Raw genomic sequence first — 25,227 nt, 5'->3', positions numbered from 1 at the left:
CTAATAAGTATTTGTGTATATATATCATTTAGAAAATGTTTCCTAATACAAATCGAACGTTTACTCGTCCTCAAATAATCGACAAAAGCTTGTAATTATTACTCTTAAAAATACGAGCTCTCTAAGTATATATTCGTATATGTTTGTTTTTTCAAGTTGGACCTGTGATTCACTAAAGTTTCGTATTCTCGTTGCGTTAAGGGGTTAGGTCGAGTTGTAAGACTAAAAAAAAAAAGGCTTTTTTTGCACATTTTTTGTGAAGACGGGTTTCATTATTCATGAATAAATCTTTTTGTACATTAAAGATACACATTTCAAGAAGTTACAGAAAAAATTTTATGTCAAAATGTCCATAATATTAGGAGATATAGTCAATTTTCCGAGACTCCAAAAAAAAAGACGTTTTGCGGTGATCACGATTGCAGCAGTCTGGATCATCTGAAATAAAAAAAAACGAACGAGGATCTTTAGTAAATCAGTTAATACTCCGGATGGACGAAGGGTTTAGTCATATTTTGATTTTTCGTAACATGGCGGACGTTCAAAGTCAAATTTTTTTTTTACCCAAATTTTCGTCACTTTTTCGGCTGTAAAAAAAAAACTTTCATCGTACGAAAAAATCCTTCGTCCATCCGGAGGACAATTATACGTAAAATAAGTCGTTAAAATTTCAAGAGGATCGATATAACCGTTTTTGAGTTTCAGTGATCACCGACTTGGAGAACGTGGTTTCGAGAAAAACGCGTTTAAAGTTTTGAGTATAGTTTACATGCAGATAAAAATTTTTTTTACATACCTATACAGTATCATCTATTCCAGGACCATACAATGTACCTTCCTTTTGCTTATCAGCTGCCCCAGCAGCGATTTTCTTCCGTCGCAGGGCAACTCTGGCCTCTCGAGTGTTTTCCAACGAACGTCGGTTCGACACTTTTAAGTTCGACGTTTTTAAGCACTCGAGGTAGGTGTGTTTTAAATTGTATATCTCGGTGAATAATAGTCCGATTGGTCTAATAATTTCAGGGAATACTTTCAAAATGTTATACTTTTAGAAAATGTAATAAAAAGAAAATCGATTTTTTGAAAATCATGACTGGATCTAACCCCTTAAGTGTAATATAACCGTCTAATAACTATTCTAGTTTCGGGAAGAAAATGATGTTAAATATATTAATGTTTATAAAACAAACTTTTAGGCGTCTTTTACATGAATGTATTTTCATCAGACCTTATTTAGTCAGGAATGCTTTTAGAAAAGATTTTCTTACCACTTTAGAGCAATCAATAAATCATACTTAAACTTCAAAGTTGATTTTATGTCCAGAGAACACATTGGTACACGTGTTTTCACTTCAAAATTTCGAACGTAGAAAGCATCTGACATTGACGTTAATATTTTAAAGATCACACGTCTTTTTATAGTCAATAGCGTTTCGATAATTACCAGAATTGATACTTTGCAAATCGAGCATTCTTCTGTTAATCTGCGTGCTTTAACATAATACACGCGTTAATATTAATGATTTAATAAACAAATCAATTTAATAAGCAACTTCATAAATTATAGCTTTTATAGTATACATATACGGATGTTACATCTATATAATATAAATGGGTAACGTACATATATCACTATACTTTTGTTTATATAGAAAACTAATTAACACTATCGCATAAGAGTTAACAGCCATTGCCTTAGTTCACGTATACGCCACTCCTATAAATTATTTTCTCCTTTCTTAATAATATTACTTCGATCATTTGCATAATTATGTAAAAAAACGAAAAAATTTTATTATATCCGTCTTGTAGATTTTACAAAATTAAAAGACACGTATTTTTTGTTTATTTAATCAATCAAAAACTGGCCGAGAAAGAGCGTGATAAAGCTTTCCGTAACGTCACGATAACATAGCATTTGCATATATCCGAATAGTCGTGAGTACCTTTGGCACGCCATAACTCAGTCAATTTTCTATTAATCGAAAAAAGAAAAAATACGTGTCTTTTAATTTTGTAAAATCTACAAGATGGATATAATAAAATTTTTTAAGAGTAATAATTACAAGTTTTTGTCGATTATTTGAGGACGAGTAAACGTTTGATTTGTATTAGGAAACATTTTCTAAATGATATATATACACAAATACTTATTAGTAGTCTTTTTTTAAACGTTGCCTTTTATCAAGTTACTTGTGAAGAAATAAATTAGGCAATGCAATGCACTCTGTCATTATTTTTAGCAAATAAAATTAAATTCTATTTTTATCGTGAAAATATATAAATATCAAAGTCATGTATATGTAATAGCGTCGGCCTTCAATGCCGATAAATCCACTACTATTATCAATTTTTAAGGGGAGGGTAAGGGAGGCGGTATGTCGCTCCTAGCAAAGCAGGAAGGAGAAGGTGTAGACTCAGAGATTTCACATACTCAACTTCGTTAATTAAGCGTTTATTACACTTGCAGTTCCCTGAGTACCGACGAGAATACAAAACCACTTATCACTATTAATGCGCAAAACTTATACTAAATGAGATGACCGGCACGTTAACGCCATGACATCTCATTAACCGACTCAAACGACTAAGTGACGAAGATATGTTGCGCCGGCTTGTGAAAGCCTGGCGCCGCACATAAACCGCGAGACAATGCCGAGGAAAATAGAGAGAGAGAAACGAGAGGAGAGAAAACTAAACCTCACCAAAAGTGACGGCTGCTTGGCAGGTGGGCTGCAGGTGAGGTGGCTATCGCAAGACGTGGCCCAATTCTCTTTTTGTAGTCACGGCTTCACGCTCTTTGTCGTCACGGCTCTCACACCCTCTCTCTGGTTCGGACGCCAGGTCGCGTCAATGACGTCGTCCGTCTGAGTGGACATCTATCGGGTTGGTGCTCTCGTTGAAATCGCCCCCGTGGGCGGTTTTGGTAGCGTGACTTCGTTCTCAAGGGATATCTCCACCGATGCAGACGAAGCATGCATTTCCTCGTCTCCAATCTCGTCGATTTGTACGGTCAACGAGCCCTCATGGGCTCGCACCTGTACCTGCTCCTCTTCCTTTTGAGCGTCGCTCACGAGGTGTAGGGCTTTCCTGATCACGCCGTCATGGGCAAGACCCAGATCTAGACCGATCAGGGCAGCCGCCGCTTGCTCGAATTGCTCGATCGTAATCTTCATTCTGTAATCGTCCTAGACATCAATAAAGGAACTTTAATTTTAACTATCGAAGGTGGGCGCCTTCTTGGCTGCCCAGGGCCTTCGTCGCTAGAAATGGAGATGGACTCCTTTTCGTCAGTCTCCCAGAACCCCGATCGTAGGGCGTCATGTAGCGGTATTTTTGGGGGTCGTCCCCTTCTATTTCTTAGAATGAAAGGTAGATGTTGCGGGTACGCTCCTCCTCGGACGGCTTGTACATTCTTGAGGGATCGCCCGTATAGACGCCTCGTAACTCCAATCGCCGGAGTCAGAGTTATTATGTTGTTGCGTGTTCTTAGGGTTCTATCTGATTCGTCGGATAGAATTTCGTTGGGCAGATCGGTGTGTGGGCAGCGTGGTTGATTCGAGTTCCTCGCGGAATCTTTTAGAGACGCGTCCTTTTCGCTCTCGGCGTGATTGCCCTTGCTAGGCATCGATTCGCTCACTAGAGGTCGGTCGCTCGTCACCTCGGCTCCATCGGTGGTCGGGGTGGTGTCGTCCTGTGGCACTCGGGTTATGTCGATGTCCTCCGTCGCTGCGTCATCAAGACCATAATACGGTTTGAGATCCTTGGCGTGTATCAGTTCCTCAATTTCCTTCTGTTGATTGGCGAGGCGGTAGGAGTTAGCTCCGAGAACCTTCACGATCACGTAAGGGCCTACGAATTTGGGTGCTAGTTTCGCGGATATGCCTTGGTCCACGCTAGACAGGACTCGATTCCTTTTCCACGCCCAGTCTCCTTTCTTGAATTCCGAGGCCCTTCGTATAGCGTTAAAATACCTCGCCTGGCCAAATGATTCGTCTGAGATGATCTCTCCGTCCTCTTGTAGGGCGGATCGATTGCTCCTCATGTGCTTGTCTTACTGGCTCACCTCACGCAGGTCCTCATATTGAGCCGCGAGCTCATCTTTCTCCTTTCGAAGGGTTTTAGGAGCTTCCGGAGAGCTATGGATAGCGGTGTTCAACGCAAATGCGAATTCGAGTAAGAATCGATCCCATTCTTTGTGATTTCCTCGAAGATACGAAGTGAGTATCGTCTTCCGCGTACGGTTAACCCTTTCCGTAGGGTTAACCTGAGGAATGTAAGTCAGTGTAAACATCCAGCTCATTCCCTGTTCCTTCAAGTAACTGCCTAACAGCTGATTTTTGAATTCCGTACCATTATCGGACAGGAAGACTTTAGGCGCACCAAAGCACATGATCACTCGTTCCCTCAGTTCTTTTACGATTGTCTTGCCGTTTGTGCTGCGTATGGGAACACATTCTATCTATCGTTTGAACAAATTCATGAAAACGAGAACATACTCGTGTCCTCGCGGGCTGCAAGGAAAAGGTCCGGCGATGTCACGAGCTATGACCAGCCATGGCATAACAACGCTCGGTCTTTCATCAACCCGCATGGGAGCTGCTGTTCGACCTTGCACTGTTGATATATTTGGTACTTCCTAACGTACCCTTTGACGTCATCATACATGCCTGGCTAATAGAAAGCCAGGCGATTCGGGCGAATGTTTTCTCTCGGCCTAAATGGCCGGCTATCTCCGTATCGTGATTCTCAAATAGAACCCTCTCACGATTTTCAGGTGGCACCGTCAACTTCCAGGCATCCTCGTCTTCGTATTCTTTTTGGTGATCCCATATAGAATGTCTGACGTACATCACCTTTTCGATGACCTTCCAATCAGGGTATTTTTCTGGATTATCGGCGATTTTTTGGAATTAATCTCCATACCAAGTGCCACTCCCATCTTTGGATCGGTTTATGGCACCGATCTCAGTCTCCGTGGGCTCGAATACGCGCGTCAATGTGTCAGCATGACATTGTCGGCACCTTTCCGATCATCGATTTCAAAACTATGGTCTTAAAGCTGCAGCGTCCATCGAGTTAATCGGCCCGTTGGATTTTTCAGGCTATAAAGCCATTTCAAGCTGCTATGGTCCGTCACGACTTTTAATCGATAAGCTTCTATATAAGGGGGGAATTTCTGTATGGCCCATAAGACCGCCAAGCATTCGCGTCCCGTGGCTAAGTAGTTTTGCTCAGCGGAATTAAGGACCCTGCTAGCGTACTCAATAATCCGATCCTCATTATCCACTTTCTAGATTAGGACGGCTCCGATTCCTGTAGCACTAGCGTCCGTCTCTAGCACATATAGTACTTCGGGTTCCAGAAGCCAGAGACACGGTGCGGAGATCATGAGGGCCTTAATCCTTGCGAAAGCTTGTTCCTGGTCTGGCTCCCACGTATACTCGCGTTCCTTTTCTGTTAACTTGGTCGGTTAATAAGAAGCGACGGTACCACGAGGCAGCCCCGAGGAAAGTTCGCAGCTGCCGAACGTTTCCTAGTCGAGGGTACTCCACGATAAAGCGGACCTTTTCAGAATCTGGTATGATTCCATCTCGAAATTCAGTAATCCCAGGTACTTAGCTTCTGCTTATAGAAGACACTTATCTTGATTAATCGAAAGTCCTGCTTGACGTAGTCTACATAAGACTATTCGTAGGTACTGCAAATGGTCCTCGAATCTTAACGACACCACGATGATACCATCCAGGTAGGCGAAAGCAAATTCGCTGAGCTTAGGACCGATTACGCTATCAATTAACCGCTGGAAAGTGGCACCTGCGTACGAGAGGCCAAGAGGCATCCGCACAAACTGAAAATGTCCTAGCCCTGGTATAGTAAAGGCGATGATAGCTCAAGATTCTGGTTTGAGCCGAATCTGGTGATACACGCTACTAAGGTCCAGAGTGGAGATATAGCGCGCAATATATCTTGCATGAAAGGTAAGAGATACGCAATTGGCTCGGTGACTTTTTTGACCTTTCGAAAATTGATACAAAATCGGTATCAGCTATCCTTCTTGCGTATCATTATCACCAGGCTCAACCAGCCACTATTAGCCGGTTCGATAACACCCTGGGTCAACATTTCCCTTACCATTCTATGCATTTCTTGCTCGACCTTATGCGATACGGGGCAGTATCGCTGCTTTATAGGTTCGTATCCCCAACGCGAGTTTCGTGTTAGATCCCTGCAGCACATGCTAGACCCGCAGGTGCCTGGGGCAAGGCCCCGTCGTGAGTTTCACGTAATGTTGCCTGCTGTATGGCTGTTATTTTGGCCAATTCTATGGTCACCAATCTCGGACCAGTTCTTTAGCTAGCCACTTGTAGTTTCATCTGGATCTTTGACTTCTTAAACAGCAGCGTATCGTCGTCAGGATCTAGAACCGTTCTAAACTGCCTGATGAAGTTTACTCCTAAAATGCATTCTTCGACGAGGGTTGAGAGTATTACCACCCTTGTCGACCGTGTCATTCCATCTACAGTGAACGGCAGCATCACGTGGCCGACAATCGGCAAACTGCGGCCGTCTGGAAAACCGGCCTTTATTATTTCGACATTCATGTATAAGTTTTGGGCCTGCACTGCTATCGCGATCTGTAATACGTGGTATATACACGCGCCGCCATTTTATCCGCGGCCGCACGTGAGTCACACTCACTCGCTCCCACTATAACGCAATACGCGCGCGATCGCCTTTTATTTATATGCGATCTCACATGAGATCGCCGGCGACTTTGTCTTTAACACGTGCAACGAATACCGTGAAGCTGGCCAGCTTACCTTACGAAAGCAGCTCTTAACCGAGTCGTCACTCAAGTTAACCTCGCTTTATCTCTTGGTCACGCTGGAGACGCCGCCGGTATCGAGTTGGGCGTTCGCCGTATCACTTGCGCACGTCCTCTCAAGATACCTTTTTCTTCTCTCAGCTAATGTCCTTCATAAAAACTACGGCACTCTTTTTAAATGTGAGGAATGATCGCGCTCAAATCGAGGCTACATCCGTATCGCACGAGCAGATATCTTATACTCCTCTATATCTGTCTCTCTCTTCCCGCGCAATACGTGCCCTCAACTCCGGTCCGGCAGGTGCTGCCCCTCGCGGGCAGTCGTCCTGACGAGGTGAGAGCGCGGATGTAACGTTTATCGTTACAAAACTTATAAAACGATAAAAAAAATTTTTTATTTATTTTTTATTTTTTTGGTTTGGAATATTTTACATTTTTGAAAAAAAAACATTGCAAACTTAATTATTAAGGTAAATAAATAATGAGATTTATAAAAATGGATTTTTCACTATAGATATTTCTATTTAATTGTATACTTTTTTATTACAAATTTTCAAGTATCAATTGTTTATAAAAGAAATTTTTAATTAACAAAGTTATAGAATATATATAATTTTTACAATTTAAATAAAGTCACTGTGTAATTACAAAACGAAACGTAACTTGTGTAACAAAACGTAAATTGAACGAATAATAAACACCAGGAACAATAAACTGATATATAATTCGAACGTTCTTTTCATCGAAAAAACCACCGTTGTTATTAATAACTACTTTGCAAATTCGAGGCATTCTGGACAAAAGTTTTTCCAAAGTTTCAGATCTATTTTTTTTCATTCACTTTCTAAGATTATCCACAAATGAGTTTTTGAAGGTGGTCCTACTTTTCTTACTGCTCTATCAATTCTTCCCATAGTAATGCAATAGGATTTAAATCTGGTGAGTAAGGTGGTCATTCCATCATAGTTACCTTTTTCTTTTTTCTAAATCAGCAAGATAATTTTTGTACAAGTTTGAAGTATGTTTGGATCGTTGTCTTGCTGGAAAGTCAACTTATGGCCGAGTATTCTTCTTCCAGAAGGCACAGCATGTTTTTCCGACATAGTTTTGTATCCTTCTTTGTTTAACTTTCCACTATCCATCTATTTTTACTGTCTCCAATTTTGTACCACCAAAACAATCCTAGACCATTATCCAGTGTCCACCACGATTTACTAAAGAACCAAGTTTTTTTCTAAAAATTTTTCATTAGGCGCTCGTCATAGAAAACATCTGCGTTTAATACCAAATCTTGCAAATTTACTTTCATCTGACTATAAAACTTACTTCGAATTATTTATAATCCAGTCTTTATGTTTTTCTCGACTATTTCAAACGTTTCTTTTTATTAATGTCCTTCAACAAAGGCTTTTTAGCTACGATTCGAACATACAGGCCTTTCTCATTCAGTCTTCACTTTATTGTTGAAAAACTGACTGTATTACCAAAATTTTTTTCTGCAATTGCAGCTATTTCAGGAGCAGTTAGTTTTGGATTACGGCGACTAATATTACAAATATGTTTGTTTTGAACACTTGTTGTCTTTTTACATTTTCTTTCATGATTTCTGTTTATAATATTCCCTTTAGATTTAAATTTGATAAGATTATAATCAACTGTTCTTCTTGAAATTTTCAAAATTTGAGAAAATTTTTTAAGCTTCTACAAAGCAACTGTTTCTGCACGTATTTCAATAGTCTTTTTCGCCATTTTAATTAACAAACACGAGATAAATAATAAGAACAATAATTATTTACAAAACCGGACATAAGGAAATCAATGCTCTCTGTTTTCAAACATCAAAGCAACTGAAGCAAAATTTTAATAACTCATGTATCAAACTTTTTAGTTTTAATACGCTCGACTATGTTTACGTTGAACAGTCATATTAGGTCAATGAAGGTAAATATTTTTTTTAATGTAATAAATTCCAAACCAAAAAGATAAAAAAAAATCTTTTTTTTTCGTTTGATAAGATAATAATGGTTTTTTTTTTTGTCAAAAATGCAACAACTTTTTTCTTTAGTTTTTTGTAAAGAGCATATTTTTCAAGATATAACGATTTGATTCGTAACATTCGAGATCTGTTCAAAGAGTATTGCGAATTTTGTATATTTTCCAAAATTTTTTCTTTATTCATGAATATGTATTTTATCTTCTTCAAAGTAATCCCTCTCGGATATAATGCACTTATGCCAACGTTTTTTCCAATCCTCGAAGTACTAAAAAAAAACATTTTTTGTGATCTTGTTCAGCTCCTCCTTCGATGCCATCTTTATTTCCTCAATAGTGGCGTAATGTTGTCCTTTCATGGGCCTCTACAGTTTTGGGAACAGGAAAAAGTCACAGGGGACCAAGTCTGTGGAATACCCTGGCTGCGGCACCATTACTGTGTTGTTTTTGGCCAAATATTCGCACATAAGCAACGATGTGTGAGCAGGGGCGTTATCATGGTGCAAAAGCCAGTTTTTGATCTTCCACAATTCCGGACGTTTCGGGCGGATTGCTTCGCGCAAATTGCGCCTAACTTGCAGGTAATATTCCTTATTGACCGTACTACCCTGTGGCAAGAACTCACGATACACCACGCCCCTGTAATCGAACAAAATTGTGAGCAAAACCTTCACATTCGACCGAACTTGGCGCGCTTTTTTCGGTCTTGACTCATGCGGCAGCTTCCATTGGGATGATTGAGCTTTGGTTTCCACATCATAACCATAAATCCATGATTCGTCACCAGTTATGATCCTCTGGAGCACATTTGGGTCGTCACGGACCGAGTCCAACATCTCCTGAGCAATGTTAACGCGATACTGTTTTTGGTTGAAATTGAACAGTTTTGGCACGAAACCCGATTCATACCCAAATCATTGGTTAAAATCGAATGGCATAAGCCAATCCATATGTTTAGATCCTCAGAAACTTCTCTAATGATGATTCGACGATTGGCCAATACTATTTTCTTCACTTTATCAATGTTTTCGTCTGTTGTTGACGTACTCGAGCGTCCGGCACGTTGTTCGTCGTTCACATCTTCTCGACCCTCTGAGAACATTTTGTACCACCGATAAACGTTGCTTTGGTCTAAGGTAACTTCACCATATGCCATAGTCAACATTCGGAATGCGTCCGCGCACTTTATTTTGTTTTTTACACAAAATTTGATAAAGATTCTTTGATCCGCTTTTTAGAATAGGCAAAAATCGAAGACGAGTACCCACAAGGTTTTTACAACTGCCCTAAATCAAGATATAAAACTTTGAAGTGCTAGGTTTTTAGTCAACAGGATGGCAAATGTCATTAAACGGTACTATAAGTGATATGTTACAACAGATATGATCATTTATATAGTCTTTATTTTTTTGCCATTCTGTTTTTGATTTATAAAGCTTTTTATTTTGTTGTTTTTTCGTAAGATTTTTTTGAAAGTGAATTAAAACTAAGGAGTGATCGGATGTCAATTCTAGGCACGAGTTTATAGTGAATTTTTCTTTTGTCATACCTTTCATTATCCGAAGTCAAAAAGATCTGGTAGTTTCCTTCTATCAGTTGGCCAGTAGGTTGGATCTTCACATTTATTAGGATAAGATTGCCATGTTGAATTGTTTCGTATAACTGTCGACCCTCAGGGTTTGAAATTATTGATCTTGATCCCCACCAAGGATGTTTGGCATTGTCGTCTCCACCTGCTATAAAGCGTTAACCCAACTTTTTGAAAAATTCTGTCTATTTTTCTTTTTTAATTGTATATCTAGGAGGGCAATAAATGGTAGAAATCGTGATTTTTTCGTTACTGTCCTCGACTGTTATACTGGTTGTTTGCAGAAAAACTTATTTATAACTTTCCCTCTCTTCATATTTTATTATTATTGCTGAACCTCCATATGTTTATCTTCAGGATGATTTGTAAGATAAATATTGTAATTTAGAATGCATATGTGATTTTTGTTAGTACAATGTGTTGCAGGGATTAGCATTATATATATGTTGTGATCATTAAGAAAGACCTTTAATTTGTTAATCCTTTGCGCTGATCCGTTAGCGTTCCAAATAGTTATTATCAGCTTAAACTCCATTAGGCTAGTCTAGTTAGTAATATGTTTAATAGGTTTAACGTTATATCCATTCTCGCTCAGCATCAGCTGAGTCATCATTTCTTCTAGTTTATTTTCCGGAACCAAAGTTCGTTTATTTAATTGTAATTGTTCTGGACTCTGCTTTTGCTTGGTACCATCTCCGCTGTTAGATTACGCATATATATTTGAGTTTACAATGCTCGTGTTACTATTTTTTTTCTTGTTGCTTGTTTGTTTAAGTTTAACTTCTTTTTTCTTAATGGAGGGAATAATTTTTTCACTAATTACACAGGCCCACAAGAAAAACAAAAGTGTCTGTGCAATTGACCAGACCTATATATTCTTATGTATTTTTCAACGCTGAATCCGAATTTGCAATAAAAAAGTAGGGTCCAGCTGCTTTTTTATGGGGTTTTGCTAGAAAAACCTCATTTTTTATGGTTTTTTCATGGTTTTTTTAAAATAAAAAAGAAAAAAGGAAAAATTTAATTTTTTTGACTGTAGAATCGAATTCTACAGAAAAAAATACATCGAAAACCATGTTTTGAATTTTTTTATACAAAAATTTCAACCCACCATACGGCGATGAAAAGGCAGAAAATTACGAAAAGTGAAAATTTGCTTCAAATTTAATTAAAATGACACTAAAATCAAGTTTTACGATTGTAAACCGATTTATAAACATTGAAAATACTTTACTGGGCGTTTTTGAGGTCGCTGATCACGAATTTCAAGTCACTTTTTTCAAAAAATAACTCCTAGTCGGCGTAAGTGGACAATAAACGTGATAAATTGATCGTTTTTTTAAAAAAATCGATGTTTCGGATACTGTTCTGGAGGTTTTCCACTACATGAATCACAAAACTAGAACTTTTTTCGACTCTTGATTATAAATTAAGACTTAGAACTTATGTATAGCGATATTCATGAACTCCATTATATTATTTTTAGCTTCTTTCAAGAAGTGCCTTAGAGTTTTAATGGGTTAATCAATTGAGTTTGTACAATTTTCGCTAATACTTCACAACTTCGATAGTGAGATGTTGGATACTAGATATTGGCAATATCTATTTTTATTTTTGTCTTCCAAAAAAATATTTTAAATAAAGTTTTAAAGTGTTTTACGCTTACGCACACGTTTCTCGTGAAAAGACCGGCGTAAAGGATTTCTGACACGCTTTTGACCTCTTTTTGAAAATTTTTCTCTCTTCATCATCCAGCAGTAATCTGCCAACATATTTATACCCCATTGTCCTTGAAATCTGCGTTCAAATTCCTTCAAGTCTTGGTAAAACCTTTCTCCTTGCTCTTCACTAAAGTCCCCGTTGTTCTCAGGAAATTGATCAATATGTGAATCGAGGAAATGAAGCTTCAAGTTCATAAGGCAACCCAGTTTTTCAAAGTTGAGTACCATTTTTTTTACAATAGTTTTGTAATTTACGTTTTTAGTGCTACCCAAAAATTTTGTTGATACATCTTTAAAACTAGACCATGCTGCTTTCTCATCATCTTTCATTGTTCTTTCAAAGTTTTCATCTCTAAATAGAGTACGAATTTCAGGTCCATCAAAAATACCTGCGTTTAGTTTACCATCTGTTTTGCGGTGAAATACTTGACTCAAATATTCGTAGCATTTCCCGTCTTGGTCTAATGCCTTGACAAATTATTTAATTAAACCAAGCTTTATGTGAAGAGGTGGTATCAAAATTTTGGACGAATTCACAAGTAGCTCTTTTACAATATTTTGTTTTCCAGGTTCAAATGACTCTCTTAGTAGCCAAATTTTCTTTTTGTAGTGGTTTTCCCTATCTCTACTATCAAACATACACAAATAACAAGGATTTTGTAAATCCAGATTGTTGTCCTAGTATCATTGATAAAATTTTTAAGTCACCACATATTTGCCATTTGTGTTCCTCGTATTTTATTTTTGACAAAACCAATTCAATGTTTGAATACTCTTCTTTAAGCACAGTTGAATGCGCTAATGGTATAGGAGTGTACTTATTTGTGTTACGAAAAAGGACTGCTTTAAGGCTCCGTTTCGACGAATCAATGAACAGGCGCCAATCCTCAGGTTTGTATATACCTGGTTTTATTTCGTCAATAAGTCCTTTTACGTCAATGCAGTAAACTAGCTCTAAATCTTCTTTAAAACATTTTCGAAAGGTTTTCTCTCGGTCACGATATTCAGTTACTTTAGTTCCCTTTGTCAGCATATTTCGCTTTTTAAAGTCTGAAGCCATCAATTCAGATTGCTCTTTAGATAAGCCAGCCTTTCTAAATAAATCATTCAGACTCTTTTGATCATATTTTTTCACAGAATTCTCCACACCTTTGGGTACATATTCTTCATCATCATCCGAAGAGAGATTTTCTTCACTTTTGACGGATTCGCTTAAATCTTCAGAGGATGGGTTATCGCTTAGTTCAATTTCTTTCACATTAATCTGATTTGTCGAATGATCGTCCACATGCAGAGAATCTAAATCTGTTGTAAAACTATCTCGTGATTCTTCATTTTCTAAACCTTCAATAAGGATTTTTTCTGGAAACTCAACAGTTGTAGGACTAGAATAATGTACTTCTTTTTTCTTTATATAAGCTATACCCCCTACTTTTGTTGTATAAAAGTAGCAATCGTTTTCATTTTCTGGTTCTTTCCATTTTGTTGGTGCAATGAATTTCAGGGACGTCTTGTCCTGATTTTTAGTAACTTGACTCATCATTATATGACACGAGTTACAGACAAATTATGGTACCCAGCTTTTCTCTTGCTGTGAAATCTCAATGTCAAAACATACTTTATACAAATCATTTATTGTTTCTGTTATTTTTCTTTTGTTTTTCGACCCAACAAATTTTGCACATACATAACAAAAGTTATCAGGATTACCAGTGCATTCATGATTGTATCTGCTACCAGGAGTTCCAGCGGAGTTAAATGAAGATGAGGAATTGTGATGTGCCATAAATTATATCTAAAACCCAAAGAATCCTGTCCCGATCGCAGGTGAGTCAGCCGTCCTGGGGGTGATAATTCTCATACCTCCCCAGGCCTAAGTATGAGAGCTTTCTGACTTTGACGGAGACAATGTCAACTCGTCGTCAGACACACTACGGCATCATTCTCACATCTTAGCGCTCCCCTGCAAGACAGCGCGCCTTCACTGGTTTCGTTACTACGAAGAGTTGGACCGACGAATCATTCTACACATCCCATTTTTAGGGCAGTTGTCATCGTGGCCAACGTCTTCGTAGCAGCAGGTTTTTAATAGTACTGCTATTGAGTAGCAATATAAGTTATAAACTTTAGATAGTTTCATTCAAATATAAGTTGATTAGATAGCATTGCTTAGATTCGAAAATTATATGTATTACACGTTTGTACTCGACAAGAGCTAGGACGCGACTCTCCATACAATAGGCTTTAAATTTTCTAGAATTAATTTTGTTTTTGCATGTAACTACTTGAAGAATATCGTGAAATGTGGATATTAATTTTTTATTCATGTTCGTAGCTTTGGACAATTCTGTAGGATTTGCAAAAAAACCCAAGCTACATTGATAGTATTCATAGTACCCGAACCTTGCTTGACAATATCTACAGTCAGTTTAAGCTTAGCTTTAAATGATTTTTAGACAAAAGCTTTTCTTAAATTTAACAATGATTTTTCTTGTAAGAACGTGAACAATATTTCTTGAAATCGAGTTGATATGAAACATGAAGAAGCTATTGCATGTAGTGAACCCAATAATATAAGATGGATAAGCCAAATTTATAATAATCTTTATTGCACTCACAATTTTTCGTATGATTTAAAACATTTATTAATTTAGGAGTTGCAGCACAAATAATGTAAGAGTTGGTAGATTTTTGATTCGTTAAATGGTTACATAATTTTCCGTCTATCATTGTGCAATATAATTCAAGAGATACATTGAAAATCATATTATAAAATTCGAATTCTAAATATTTTACTTTATCCAACAGTTTTGAATATCTATCATAAATTTTTCTGAAATAGTCTTCACTTTGTTTAACGAATTTAAATTTTATGGTTCTATAAAATTTTACTGAGTTAGGAGTATCATTGACCCAAATAATAAAGCGTCTGGTTTAAATTTTTAGTGGTAAAAATGAAATAATAAAAACAGTACGATCGCGATCAAATGGAAGAAAATTTGTGGTATAGTACTCGTCGTTGTTAGTATTATAATCGTCACTATCATCATCAGATACGTAATTTTGAGACCACTTTCGTCGCATAGTTTGTTCGCAAGAAGCACCATCGATACCCTATTTTCCTATAATAGATGACTTTTTCACTTGCAAATCTTCGACAATCTTATTATCGAGCGTAAAAAGTATTCTCTTGATTGTATACTCAATTAATAATATAAAATGAATTTCTGTGCCAAATTTAGTAACTTTAATATTTTGAAGATAACCTCTTTCTCTTGCAGCACTAACTTGAATACCAGAAAGAAAAACGTCGTCGCCTACAATTATTTTTAGAACGATACTTTAACATATTGTATTTATTTTTGAAAAGATGGGTATCAGAAATCATTGCTCAGATTTTGTTTACTTGATCATCTAAAGTACCTTTAACTTTAATTAATATTTTTTTTCAAGCTGTTAGCTAATTCTTCAGTTGAATATTGCGAAGCTATTTCATTTATTCGTTTTTGTTTAGTTCTTTCAGCACACTCTTCAAACGATTTCCTTTTATAGATTTTTTTCATATCATTCCTATTGATGTTGTTGTCTTTTTGGTCATTTTTAATATCGTTATTTAAATAGGAAACAAGTGTGACGGATAGAATTTTTTTTCAAAAAAGATGAGTGATTATTCAGAAAACGATTTGTTAGGCGTTTAGACTGTTCCTATTTCCTCTTATATTGAGAAAAAAAAATTGTTTTTTTCAATTTTTGTTTGATGCTGAACAGATGTTTACATTCAGATGAGAATTTTTGTATTCACAAGAAGAATTAGACCAATTACAGTAACAGATAATGTTACCAATAAACAAAGCATTGCTCCTAAATATCATCGCTCGAGAAATGGCTGAAGAACAAACATCACAAAATATTTCTACCGGAAATTCACTAAAAAAAATAGCTAAAAGTATACGGAACGTAATAATCAACAGATTCATCACATACGGATCGATTTCAATAACATTTATCATGATACTTATTATCTTGCACGTAGGAAAATATTTAAATAAGCCTTACCGATTAGATTTCATATTAGTACATCTTAAATTATAGGTTTAACGGGTAGCTAACGCTTAAGGCGAAACATAACAATACTTAGCAACATTTCAAACGGTACATCGAAGTTGTGTCAGTTCAGACCATGTACGTTGCTTGATGGTTAAATTTTCATACTATTTTTTAAATCCAATTACTTCCAGACGCAAGATACCGAGGATAATTTCGAAGCACCTGCAGACCACTGTATAGAAGACAATGAAGATATTTAGTTTATATATATATAGTTTTGAATATAAGCAAAGAATTGTATAATACTCGAAGAGTAGTAAAAAATAAATTTAAGTGTTGAAAGTGTACATCAAAAATTTAAGAAAATTAGATCTATAAGTCATATAAAACGTTGGACTTACACACTAAACGAAGGTGATACTTATAGAGAAAAAAATTGCAAAAATATGTCAGTACACTTTCGATAATATTAAAACAACAGTAGACGCTGTTATTATGTATGATCGTGATATACAGGGTGACCCATTTTATCTATGGACCCGAATTGATTTTAAACCACGACATCTGCAAAAAAATGTTTCAGACAAAAGTTGATCAGGACAAAGGGGGCCATTTGACGGTACCATTAGTCTTTTAGGACCTAATATCATAAAACAGGGACTGCAGTCAAAAATATAGTTTACCAATCAAAAAATGCGTTATGACCTTCAAATAACCTTGAAAATTGATGCCAAGGTCAAGCTAATCAAAGTAATTAACACCCTTAGAATTTATTGATCTTTCACAAGCATTATGAACGGTAATATTACCAAGAAAACCACGTCATTTTAGAAAAAGTACGAATAATAGTTTTTTCAGACATTTGACCTTCATTTTTGACCTTTCCAAGGTCACAAAAAAAATTTTTGCATAAGACAATTTTGATTTAAAATTTTCCGCTCTTTCCAAACCCACACTCAAAAATAGGGGTTCCCATTTGAAAAAACCATCTTGACCTTGAAATGACCTTCAAAATTAACTTCAAGGTCAAAACTAATAGTACCGTCAAATGGCCTCCTTTGTCTTGACCAACTTTTGTTTGAAACATTTTTTTGCAGATGTCGTGGTTTAGAAGCAATTCGGGTCCATAGATTAAAATGGGTCACCCTGTATATTCTTAGTGTCGTTTTAAAATGTAATTTCCTCTATGTTTTCTATTCACTTTTTCTCTCTTACGCTCATATTTCAAAACGACACTATTAATTTCACAGATGGTAATCGAATTATTAATTTGTACTAATTATTCTAACATAATTTGAAAAAATAACCAGTTATTTTTTTAAAACGATTTATAAACGGCATATTTTCATTTTTACAGATCATTATTATTCATATTAATTTTTCATAAATTGAACTTACTGTTGAAATATAAATTTCACAGTTCTTGACATATGATAAAAATATTTTAAAGTATACAGAAATGCAAATTTTCGCACTCTTTCTTAGTGCCAACTAATTGCAACACTGGATATATATCGGTGACTTATCATATTTTTAAGAAGTTATTTGATATTGTTTCCCTTTCACTTCTTCTCTCTCTCTCTCTCTCTCTCTCTCTTTCTCTATCTACTTATCTATCTATCTATCTATCATCTTACCTCTTCATCTTACCTCTGTCTCTCTCTGTATCTTATTTTTTTATCTCTCTAGATAATTTATTAAAATAAAGTAAATTAAATTTAAAAAATTTAACATTTTTTAGATTTTATTAAAAAATAATATTAAAGTAAAAGAAAAAGAATCATTTATCCCTAAATAATATGTATTTATATAAAATTGGATGTTTACAGACATAAAATACCTGTAAAAGGTTCCTAATATTCATACAGTCGACATAAGTGGTACCTCCAAAAAGAATTATTTTTTTAATTTTTAACAGCCGATTACTTATCTGTTGATCTTATCTGTTAAAAATCAACTTATCTGTTGATACGGAGATATCCTATGAAGATATCCTGTGCAGCTGATTATTCTATTTATTTGAAAAAGTAAATAATAAACTAACTTGATACGATGCATCACCTACATAGTTAATAAGTTAAAAATCTGTTATATTATTAGACTTCAAATTATAGCAAACTCGGCGAATATCAAAGTATTCTTTTTATTAGGCATTTTCATTTCAAATAGCTATATTTGAGTTTATATGTATGCAGAGGACCCTCAATCGGTCAATAGGTAGTATATGCATGAAGAGCCTCACCAGTTATATAGAATCCAATATAGTCCAAGATGTAGTGGACTGGACGGCTACATACAAGGCTGTATTGGCAGCTTATTCAGCCGAAAATTACCGTATTCGTATTCCTGGCCTCACTTCGCAAGGTGACAATTAAGGTAATTTATATTATTTGTTTAAATTTAAGAGTTTAACAACAAAATAACAAATCCAATACACAAATGTCAACAGCGCTACTTTTTGCAGTTAGTTGTCAACTATTTATTTATTCAGCTCCACCTACACATAACTCAAAATCTTCTATGTCAGAGTATAAAATCTTGTAATCGTCAAGTGTGTGCGAAGCTTATGAATACGATATAAGACATGTGGTTGTAGCATGGTATAGTATAAGAACCGAGTATATGATGTTGCTAGACTTATACTTTGAACACCCAATACAAAAATCGGCAGAGCTAAAAAGTGTTACGTATTACTCAACACCTAAAAGTTGTATCTCAAAAAATCAACAGGCATTTGAAAGAGAAGATGAAAAACCTTTCAGAAACGCTATTGTAGACTTCTAAAACATCAAATTTTAGTTTATTATAACTAATAAAAAAAAAAATAAAAAATGTAAAAAATTTTATCTAACTTAAACAGGCTGCAGATTTAGATTCTCAAAATCAAATCTAAACTACAAATCTTTGTTCTATAAATAAAACTACATCTTTTTTTTCTTTAAAGTTTTTTCTATCTCGCTTATTTCTTATGTAATCGTATTTTACAAAAAAACTCGTTTGCTTTTTACAAAAAATGCTCTGGCTTAGTAAAAAATTATCAGAAAAAAGTGCTCGACCTCTTATTTTAAAGCTGTAAAAATTCTCTTTCGAACTTGCGAATAGCTGTTTTCACCACAAACAGCATCTAAATCTTCAGATTATTAAAGTCTGTAACGAGTGATTCGACGTTCAAAAGTTGGACGTTGACCGCCGCTGATCTCTCGTTGCAATGAGCTCGGCTGAAGGTTGCGTACTGGCACTTGCGATAGTTCGTAAGTCGTATGCTAATTTTGTTTACTTTTTTTTGTTGGTAATCTCGGGAACATTGGAGCATGCGACACAAACGCCAACTAATCGCTCATTAACATAAGCACTCAAGGTTGCTACCTGCCTCGCCCTAACTACTCACACACACAGTCACACATGCTTGTCTTAACCCACTCTAATCTATACAAATGCGAAAAAGGAAATAAGGAGCAATATGAGCTGAAGAGATCTACGATGAAAATCGAGGAGAGAGTTTCCAGCTACGATCAACTACGGAAGTCTTGGCCAGTACAGTAAATAATAGTTGCGATTCTCGTTATTCTTCAATATCCGATTTGATTCGTCAGGTTTAGCATGCTACTAGCGCTGTCTAATAATTTGTAGTCATTTGATTACTTGTCAAATCTGATTTATTGCGGATTTACCAATTATTGACTGACCCAGCCATTTGTAACACCTGCGCTCAACTAAAAGTGACCATGGGAGTTTGTATTAAGCGATGTCATTTTCCATTATTTGTTATTTTGCCTAAAATAATATTTTGCTCTGCTCTTGACTACGGGTCTGTCATTTTGCTGATCAAATTTATTGTTCTTCAGCCTGCTTCTAAATTTATCGGACTTGTCACCTTAAAGTTTTTCACGTTTTCGTTTCTTTCCACTAATTTAGCCTCACGGATTACTTTGTTCAATTTATTGTGTAATGCTAATCCTACCTCTTGCAAACGAGAGCTAAACGCAGCTTTGATTTTGCGATTTAATTGTAGCAATTTAAGTGTGATTGCGATTCATTATTATAATTTTGTTCTTTATCATTTTGATTAACTCCAAAAAGTGCAATAAATGTTATCATTTTTTATCCATTTTCCAGTTATTCGTAACGTTAATTTCTATCACGCATTGCCTTAGTTTCCCCTGCTATTTTCCCCTCCATTTCTAGCATGAAAATTGCCGATTAAGAATTTTCACAGTAATGAAATACCACAAATTGTGAGAGGTAACGCTCAAGGGGAATTAAGCACCTCGAAAAGAATAGAATACTACATCCACATCATTGTATCTCGGATCTGTTCAATACAGAACTAGGAAGCTTACGCCTGCTAGTTTTTCTAGAAGAAATATGTATCAAGATTATTAGACTCCGACGTAGAAAGTACTTTAAAGAATAATACCCCGAAGGACTGTAATCGTTTTGCGGAGAAAGCAAGCCAATTTAATCGAGAGAGAGAAAGAGAGAGAAGGGAGCTCATGCTACCGATAGATCAATCATCAACCGCAGCGATAAATCATTGCCGATGATGTTACTAGTGAATTTTTAGAGATAACTCGTAGTGCGTTGGAGGATCTGTTTCATAGGTCAGATACGACCCGACTCACCAAATTACACCAAAAATAAATCAAAAATAGTGCAGTAAACCCCGATGTTGAGGGAAAATGATCCTATTTAGTTGTTACCAATTCGGTGTCCTGTAAGGAAGAGACCGAGCACACGGCCAAACGCTATCACGCACGCCACACTGGTCCCCTTATTGCCAACCTGTGGGTTTACTATCAACGAGCTATTGAGTGAGTTCACTAGCACTTGCGTTAAGCCATGACTCTCTCTTCTTTCTTCTCTCCTCTCCATCTCTCTTGTCATATACGTCTTTGTTTTGACGACGTGTCGAATCTATGCCACTCCTCTCTTCGGCAATCCAGACATCAAAATAAAAAGATCAGGCATGTATAGTGCGCTGACGCATACATATTATGCATTCGGTTTGATGATGGCATACGTAGGCAAGGAGGGGTAATAGACGGAAAAGAAAAAAGAAGGGAGACTATTTATAGATTCCTCCATTACAATTTTAAAGGCAGTATTACTTTATAACGACAATGTTTTTGCTTCAATTATTATAGCTCGTCCCACCATTATGAAAGAAAAGTACAATACGATGAAATTCAAATTAAATGCGATAAAATATTCTAGTTTAATATCAGAAATCTTGAAATTGTAACTGCAGTGTTAAGACAATTTGAAAATATGAAATTTCCTTGTTTTTTGTGTTTATGGGACAGTAAAGATTACACGAAGCATTACGTAATAAAGACAACGCGGGAAAAAACCATTTTCGAGGTAAGTTCTGCTACCATCGTACATGAAGCACTAGTTGATCGCAATGAAGTAATGCTTCCACCACTCTACGTTAAAATCTGCTTAATGAAGAAATATGTACAAGTTTTAAATAAAGAATAAAAGCGTTTTAAATATCTTCAGAAAAAATTCCTCAAGCTCAGTGATGCAAAAATTATGGAAGGTATCTTCGCAAGGACGTGAATTATTATTAAAATAAAATCGTCTAGCAATGATTGGTAAAGAGAAAGTAGCACGGATCGATTTTTGAGAAGTTGTACAAAATTTTCTTGGGAATCATAAAAACATATACAATACAAACAAATATCCATTTATTTTCGGGACTATTTTGCAAAAGGTAAATTCCTTGATTTGATCTTTAAATAACCTTGCCCTGACTTCACGGAGAAAATGTACTCCGGATTCGGAATCAACAATCTTAAGTACGTATAGATAAGGTGGTCTGTTTCCATGCTAACAAACATTTTATTGTGAGATTATGTTATTGTGTAATAATTGATTGGAATCATAACAAAATTTAGCATTTTTGCTAATTGCACATACTTACAATAGTTTTGTAGTTGTTGATTATGAATCTCATGAGAAATTCTAAAATATCCAAGTTCTTTCGATTTTTTTAGTTAAGTTCAATATTTACTATCAGCAAAAACGTTCAATTTTGCAATAATCTGATTAAACAAATTATTTCAAAAAAATTTACTTTTGCAAATCTGACGTGAGATTCGTATTCAACTACATGCAAAACTAAAAAAATCACCATATAGCACCCTTGCACAGTGAAGCTACGACCTACATTGAATAATATATCTTTATTGAATAATAAATCTTTATTTACAACCATATTTTGAAAGTTTCAGAAGTATGTGCCAAAATGTGATACTATTTTCGAGTCAAATTAACGATTTTATATAAAATCTATCCATAAAAAAATTTGTCAGTAGTTTTTTTTTAATCACACCGTACTGAATTTTTTTGTAAACAAAAACATTTTTTTAATCATGGAATCTCGAAAAACAGCGACAAAAATATATAGAAATATTGTTTTAAACGTCTACATAACCATTTCCACTGTAAATGTAATAACAATCTTATTTATTCTCTTATGTTGTAAATAATTATATAATATTAATGATTGCAGTAAGGCGTTCGAACACCAAAAAGTACAACTAATTTCGAGTAATTTAAAAAAATTATCAAAATCGTATGAAAGTTACGGCTTATAGGAGATTTATGGAAAAAAAATCAGAAATATCCCACTGTGCGATGGCGATAACATTTTATAAATGCAAGAAAATGTACTAGAAAACAGATATAAAAAATGGACTTTAATACGTTAAATATAAATTCTAATACTCTAACCTGATGATGACTGGGCATTTACGTCTGCTCCATGAGCAATGAGAAGACTCACAATATCAACATGTCCAGCACTAGCTGCTTCCATCAAAGGCGTGCAATCTCCTTTGATACCTTTATCTTCTACATTTGCATTCATAGCTATCAGAACCTGTTATAGAAAAATCATTAACACTTTTAATGCATTATTGATATCTATAGTTTTCGTCACTATAATATTTCTTAATAGATAAATACGTTTATATATTTTATTAATATACAATCAAAAGAATTATAAATTACAGAAACACTGAAAAAGATATCATTAAATTGTGGTAAAAAAATACCTGTTACTACATGGTCTCAAAAATTGATAATGATATATGTAAAATCTTTTCGAAATAAAATTTTCTAGTTGTTCTGAATGAAAATGTCCCGAAAGTTTGAATACCATCCCTAAAATTAATTTAAGCTTCTCACTAATTAGGCAAACTTTGGCACTGTTATGAATCAAAGTAATTTTAATTTTACCTTGAACAAATGCTTTATTTCACGATCTGAAATTATCCACGTAGTACATGCCGTTACAAGACCTGTCTTCCACGCGAAATCTAGGCCTTTCGTTATGTTTACTATTAAATTTGCTATCGTGTAGCAATTATCATGTTTGGGAATTCTCAATTATGACTTATTACGTTAAGTACACAATATGTATACAGCTAAAATTGACAATGGTTGAGATTTTAATATTATAACGGCCGGGGCCGTTTTCGCGGAAGATTGTCCGCGCGTGAGGCCGAGCATGGCCAAGCGGGCAAGCGAGCGAGGAGTGAAGAGAGAGAGACAGAACGAGACTCGATCAGACGTGTGCCGTAGCGGTAGAGTGGGGAGAGAAAACGATTTTCGAGGACTGAGACTTAGATCGGCGAGCTGGAAGGATTGTCACGTGCGCGCACGAACTAAAGAAAAAGGAGAGCGACCGGCAAGAGAAAAAAAGTGAAAGTGCGCAAGGAAGTAGAGACCATCCCCGAGGATCGCCGGAACCTGTAGATCGTCATCTCGAGTGGGCGATTACCAGGGGCAGAACTTGCCCGCCCGAGCAAGGGCGATAACGCGGGCGACTAGCGAGGGGTAGTCTGTCTGTAGCAGCTACTTCACGGTGAGTTTCGTTGCGTTTGTAAGCGATTATTTAGCGTGTGATAGTTGCGCGAGCGAGCGTCTCTCTTTCTAAAATAGGATACAAAGCAAAATCTCGGCACGCGATATTGTGTATAAGATTTGCCTAAAGGAATAAAGCCCGATTTGACCTACACTAGTGTTGTCGTCGTGTTGAGCGTACCTAGGAAGGTACCTCTGTCCCTTCCCACGCCCGTGATTGGAACTCACGCACGCTCTCGTGCTTAGCCGTGCTTTCGCGATCCCTTTTCAGGGCAGCGCGTGTCCGCCCGTATTCGGTGGAACGCCAGGAAGCGGCTAGCTGATCGGGGCGGCGGTGAGCCCCGCACCGAACAGCGAAAACAAAATTCTTAACGGGCCGCGAGAATAATTTGATTATTTCACAGGCCGTTACAATATAAACAACAGATAAATCATGATCTAAATCGCAGAAGCGTCGAGATTCCGCTACATTCTCTATCAAATGCATTATATTCTTAATAATAAGAGTAAGACATAAATATTGAAGATGATGCGAATTATTTTAACGGCATTTTTCCAGTTTTATAAAAAAGTAATTCATTAATTAATGTTTCCTTAGTGTTAAACGTATGTAACCGATCTAAGTTTGTAAAAGCGGCACGAATTAAAAGACTTATTAGGTACGAAAAATGCACCTATGCTGATTATAATGGCATTATCATTGTTTTTATTAACATGAATGATGGTGTAAAAAATGATTTTTTTAATATGATTAATGATAAATAATAATGTCCCTATTATTCGATACCTGGTGAAAATAAATTCGGAATTCGCGAATGCCTGGCGGTATAGCTAAATTATAAAAAGGGTGACAGTTTTAAATCTACCATAAAAATCAACTACTTATAAAGGACTGTTTCCAACTTAGAATCGTGAGAATAAGTTTAAAAAAATACTAATACTTATAATTTTAACTGGACCATCCCAATATGTAACCTTTTTTAAATGCACTCTTTTCATTTTTCTTTGAATGATAACCAACACACGATGGACTATTTTTTTTTTTTGAGTGTGAAGAAATCAAATATCTTGGCTCAGAGCGAAGCCAAAAATATAAGCCGGAAAGCAAATGAAACCGATGTGACAGGGCGAACAGCGATAATCGCTGGCCCTATGTGCGGCACTCTCCTGGCACGGAC

At 36.0% G+C, this 25,227-nt stretch overlaps 1 protein-coding gene across 1 annotated transcript in view; it reads right to left on the bottom strand.

Annotated features, from left to right (window-relative positions):
* LOC131675531 (ankyrin repeat and KH domain-containing protein 1-like) overlaps positions 1–25,227 on the bottom strand; it is a gene marked incomplete at its 3' end in the record, with an annotated part of 299,369 nt that overhangs the window by 232,427 nt on the left and 41,715 nt on the right. Inside the window, exon 2 of the mRNA XM_058954545.1 lies at positions 22,916–23,063. Coding sequence (XP_058810528.1) covers positions 22,916–23,051 — 136 coding nt within the window. The remainder of the gene's footprint in view (positions 1–22,915; positions 23,064–25,227) is intronic.

Source organism: Phymastichus coffea, unplaced genomic scaffold (assembly GCF_024137745.1).
Source record: "Phymastichus coffea isolate CEN01 unplaced genomic scaffold, Cenicafe_Pcof_1.1 PCOF00024, whole genome shotgun sequence".
Classification (NCBI taxonomy): domain Eukaryota; kingdom Metazoa; phylum Arthropoda; class Insecta; order Hymenoptera; family Eulophidae; genus Phymastichus; species Phymastichus coffea.
Note: the sequence above shows the minus strand (reverse complement) of the source record. Positions and strands in the feature narration are given on the sequence as shown.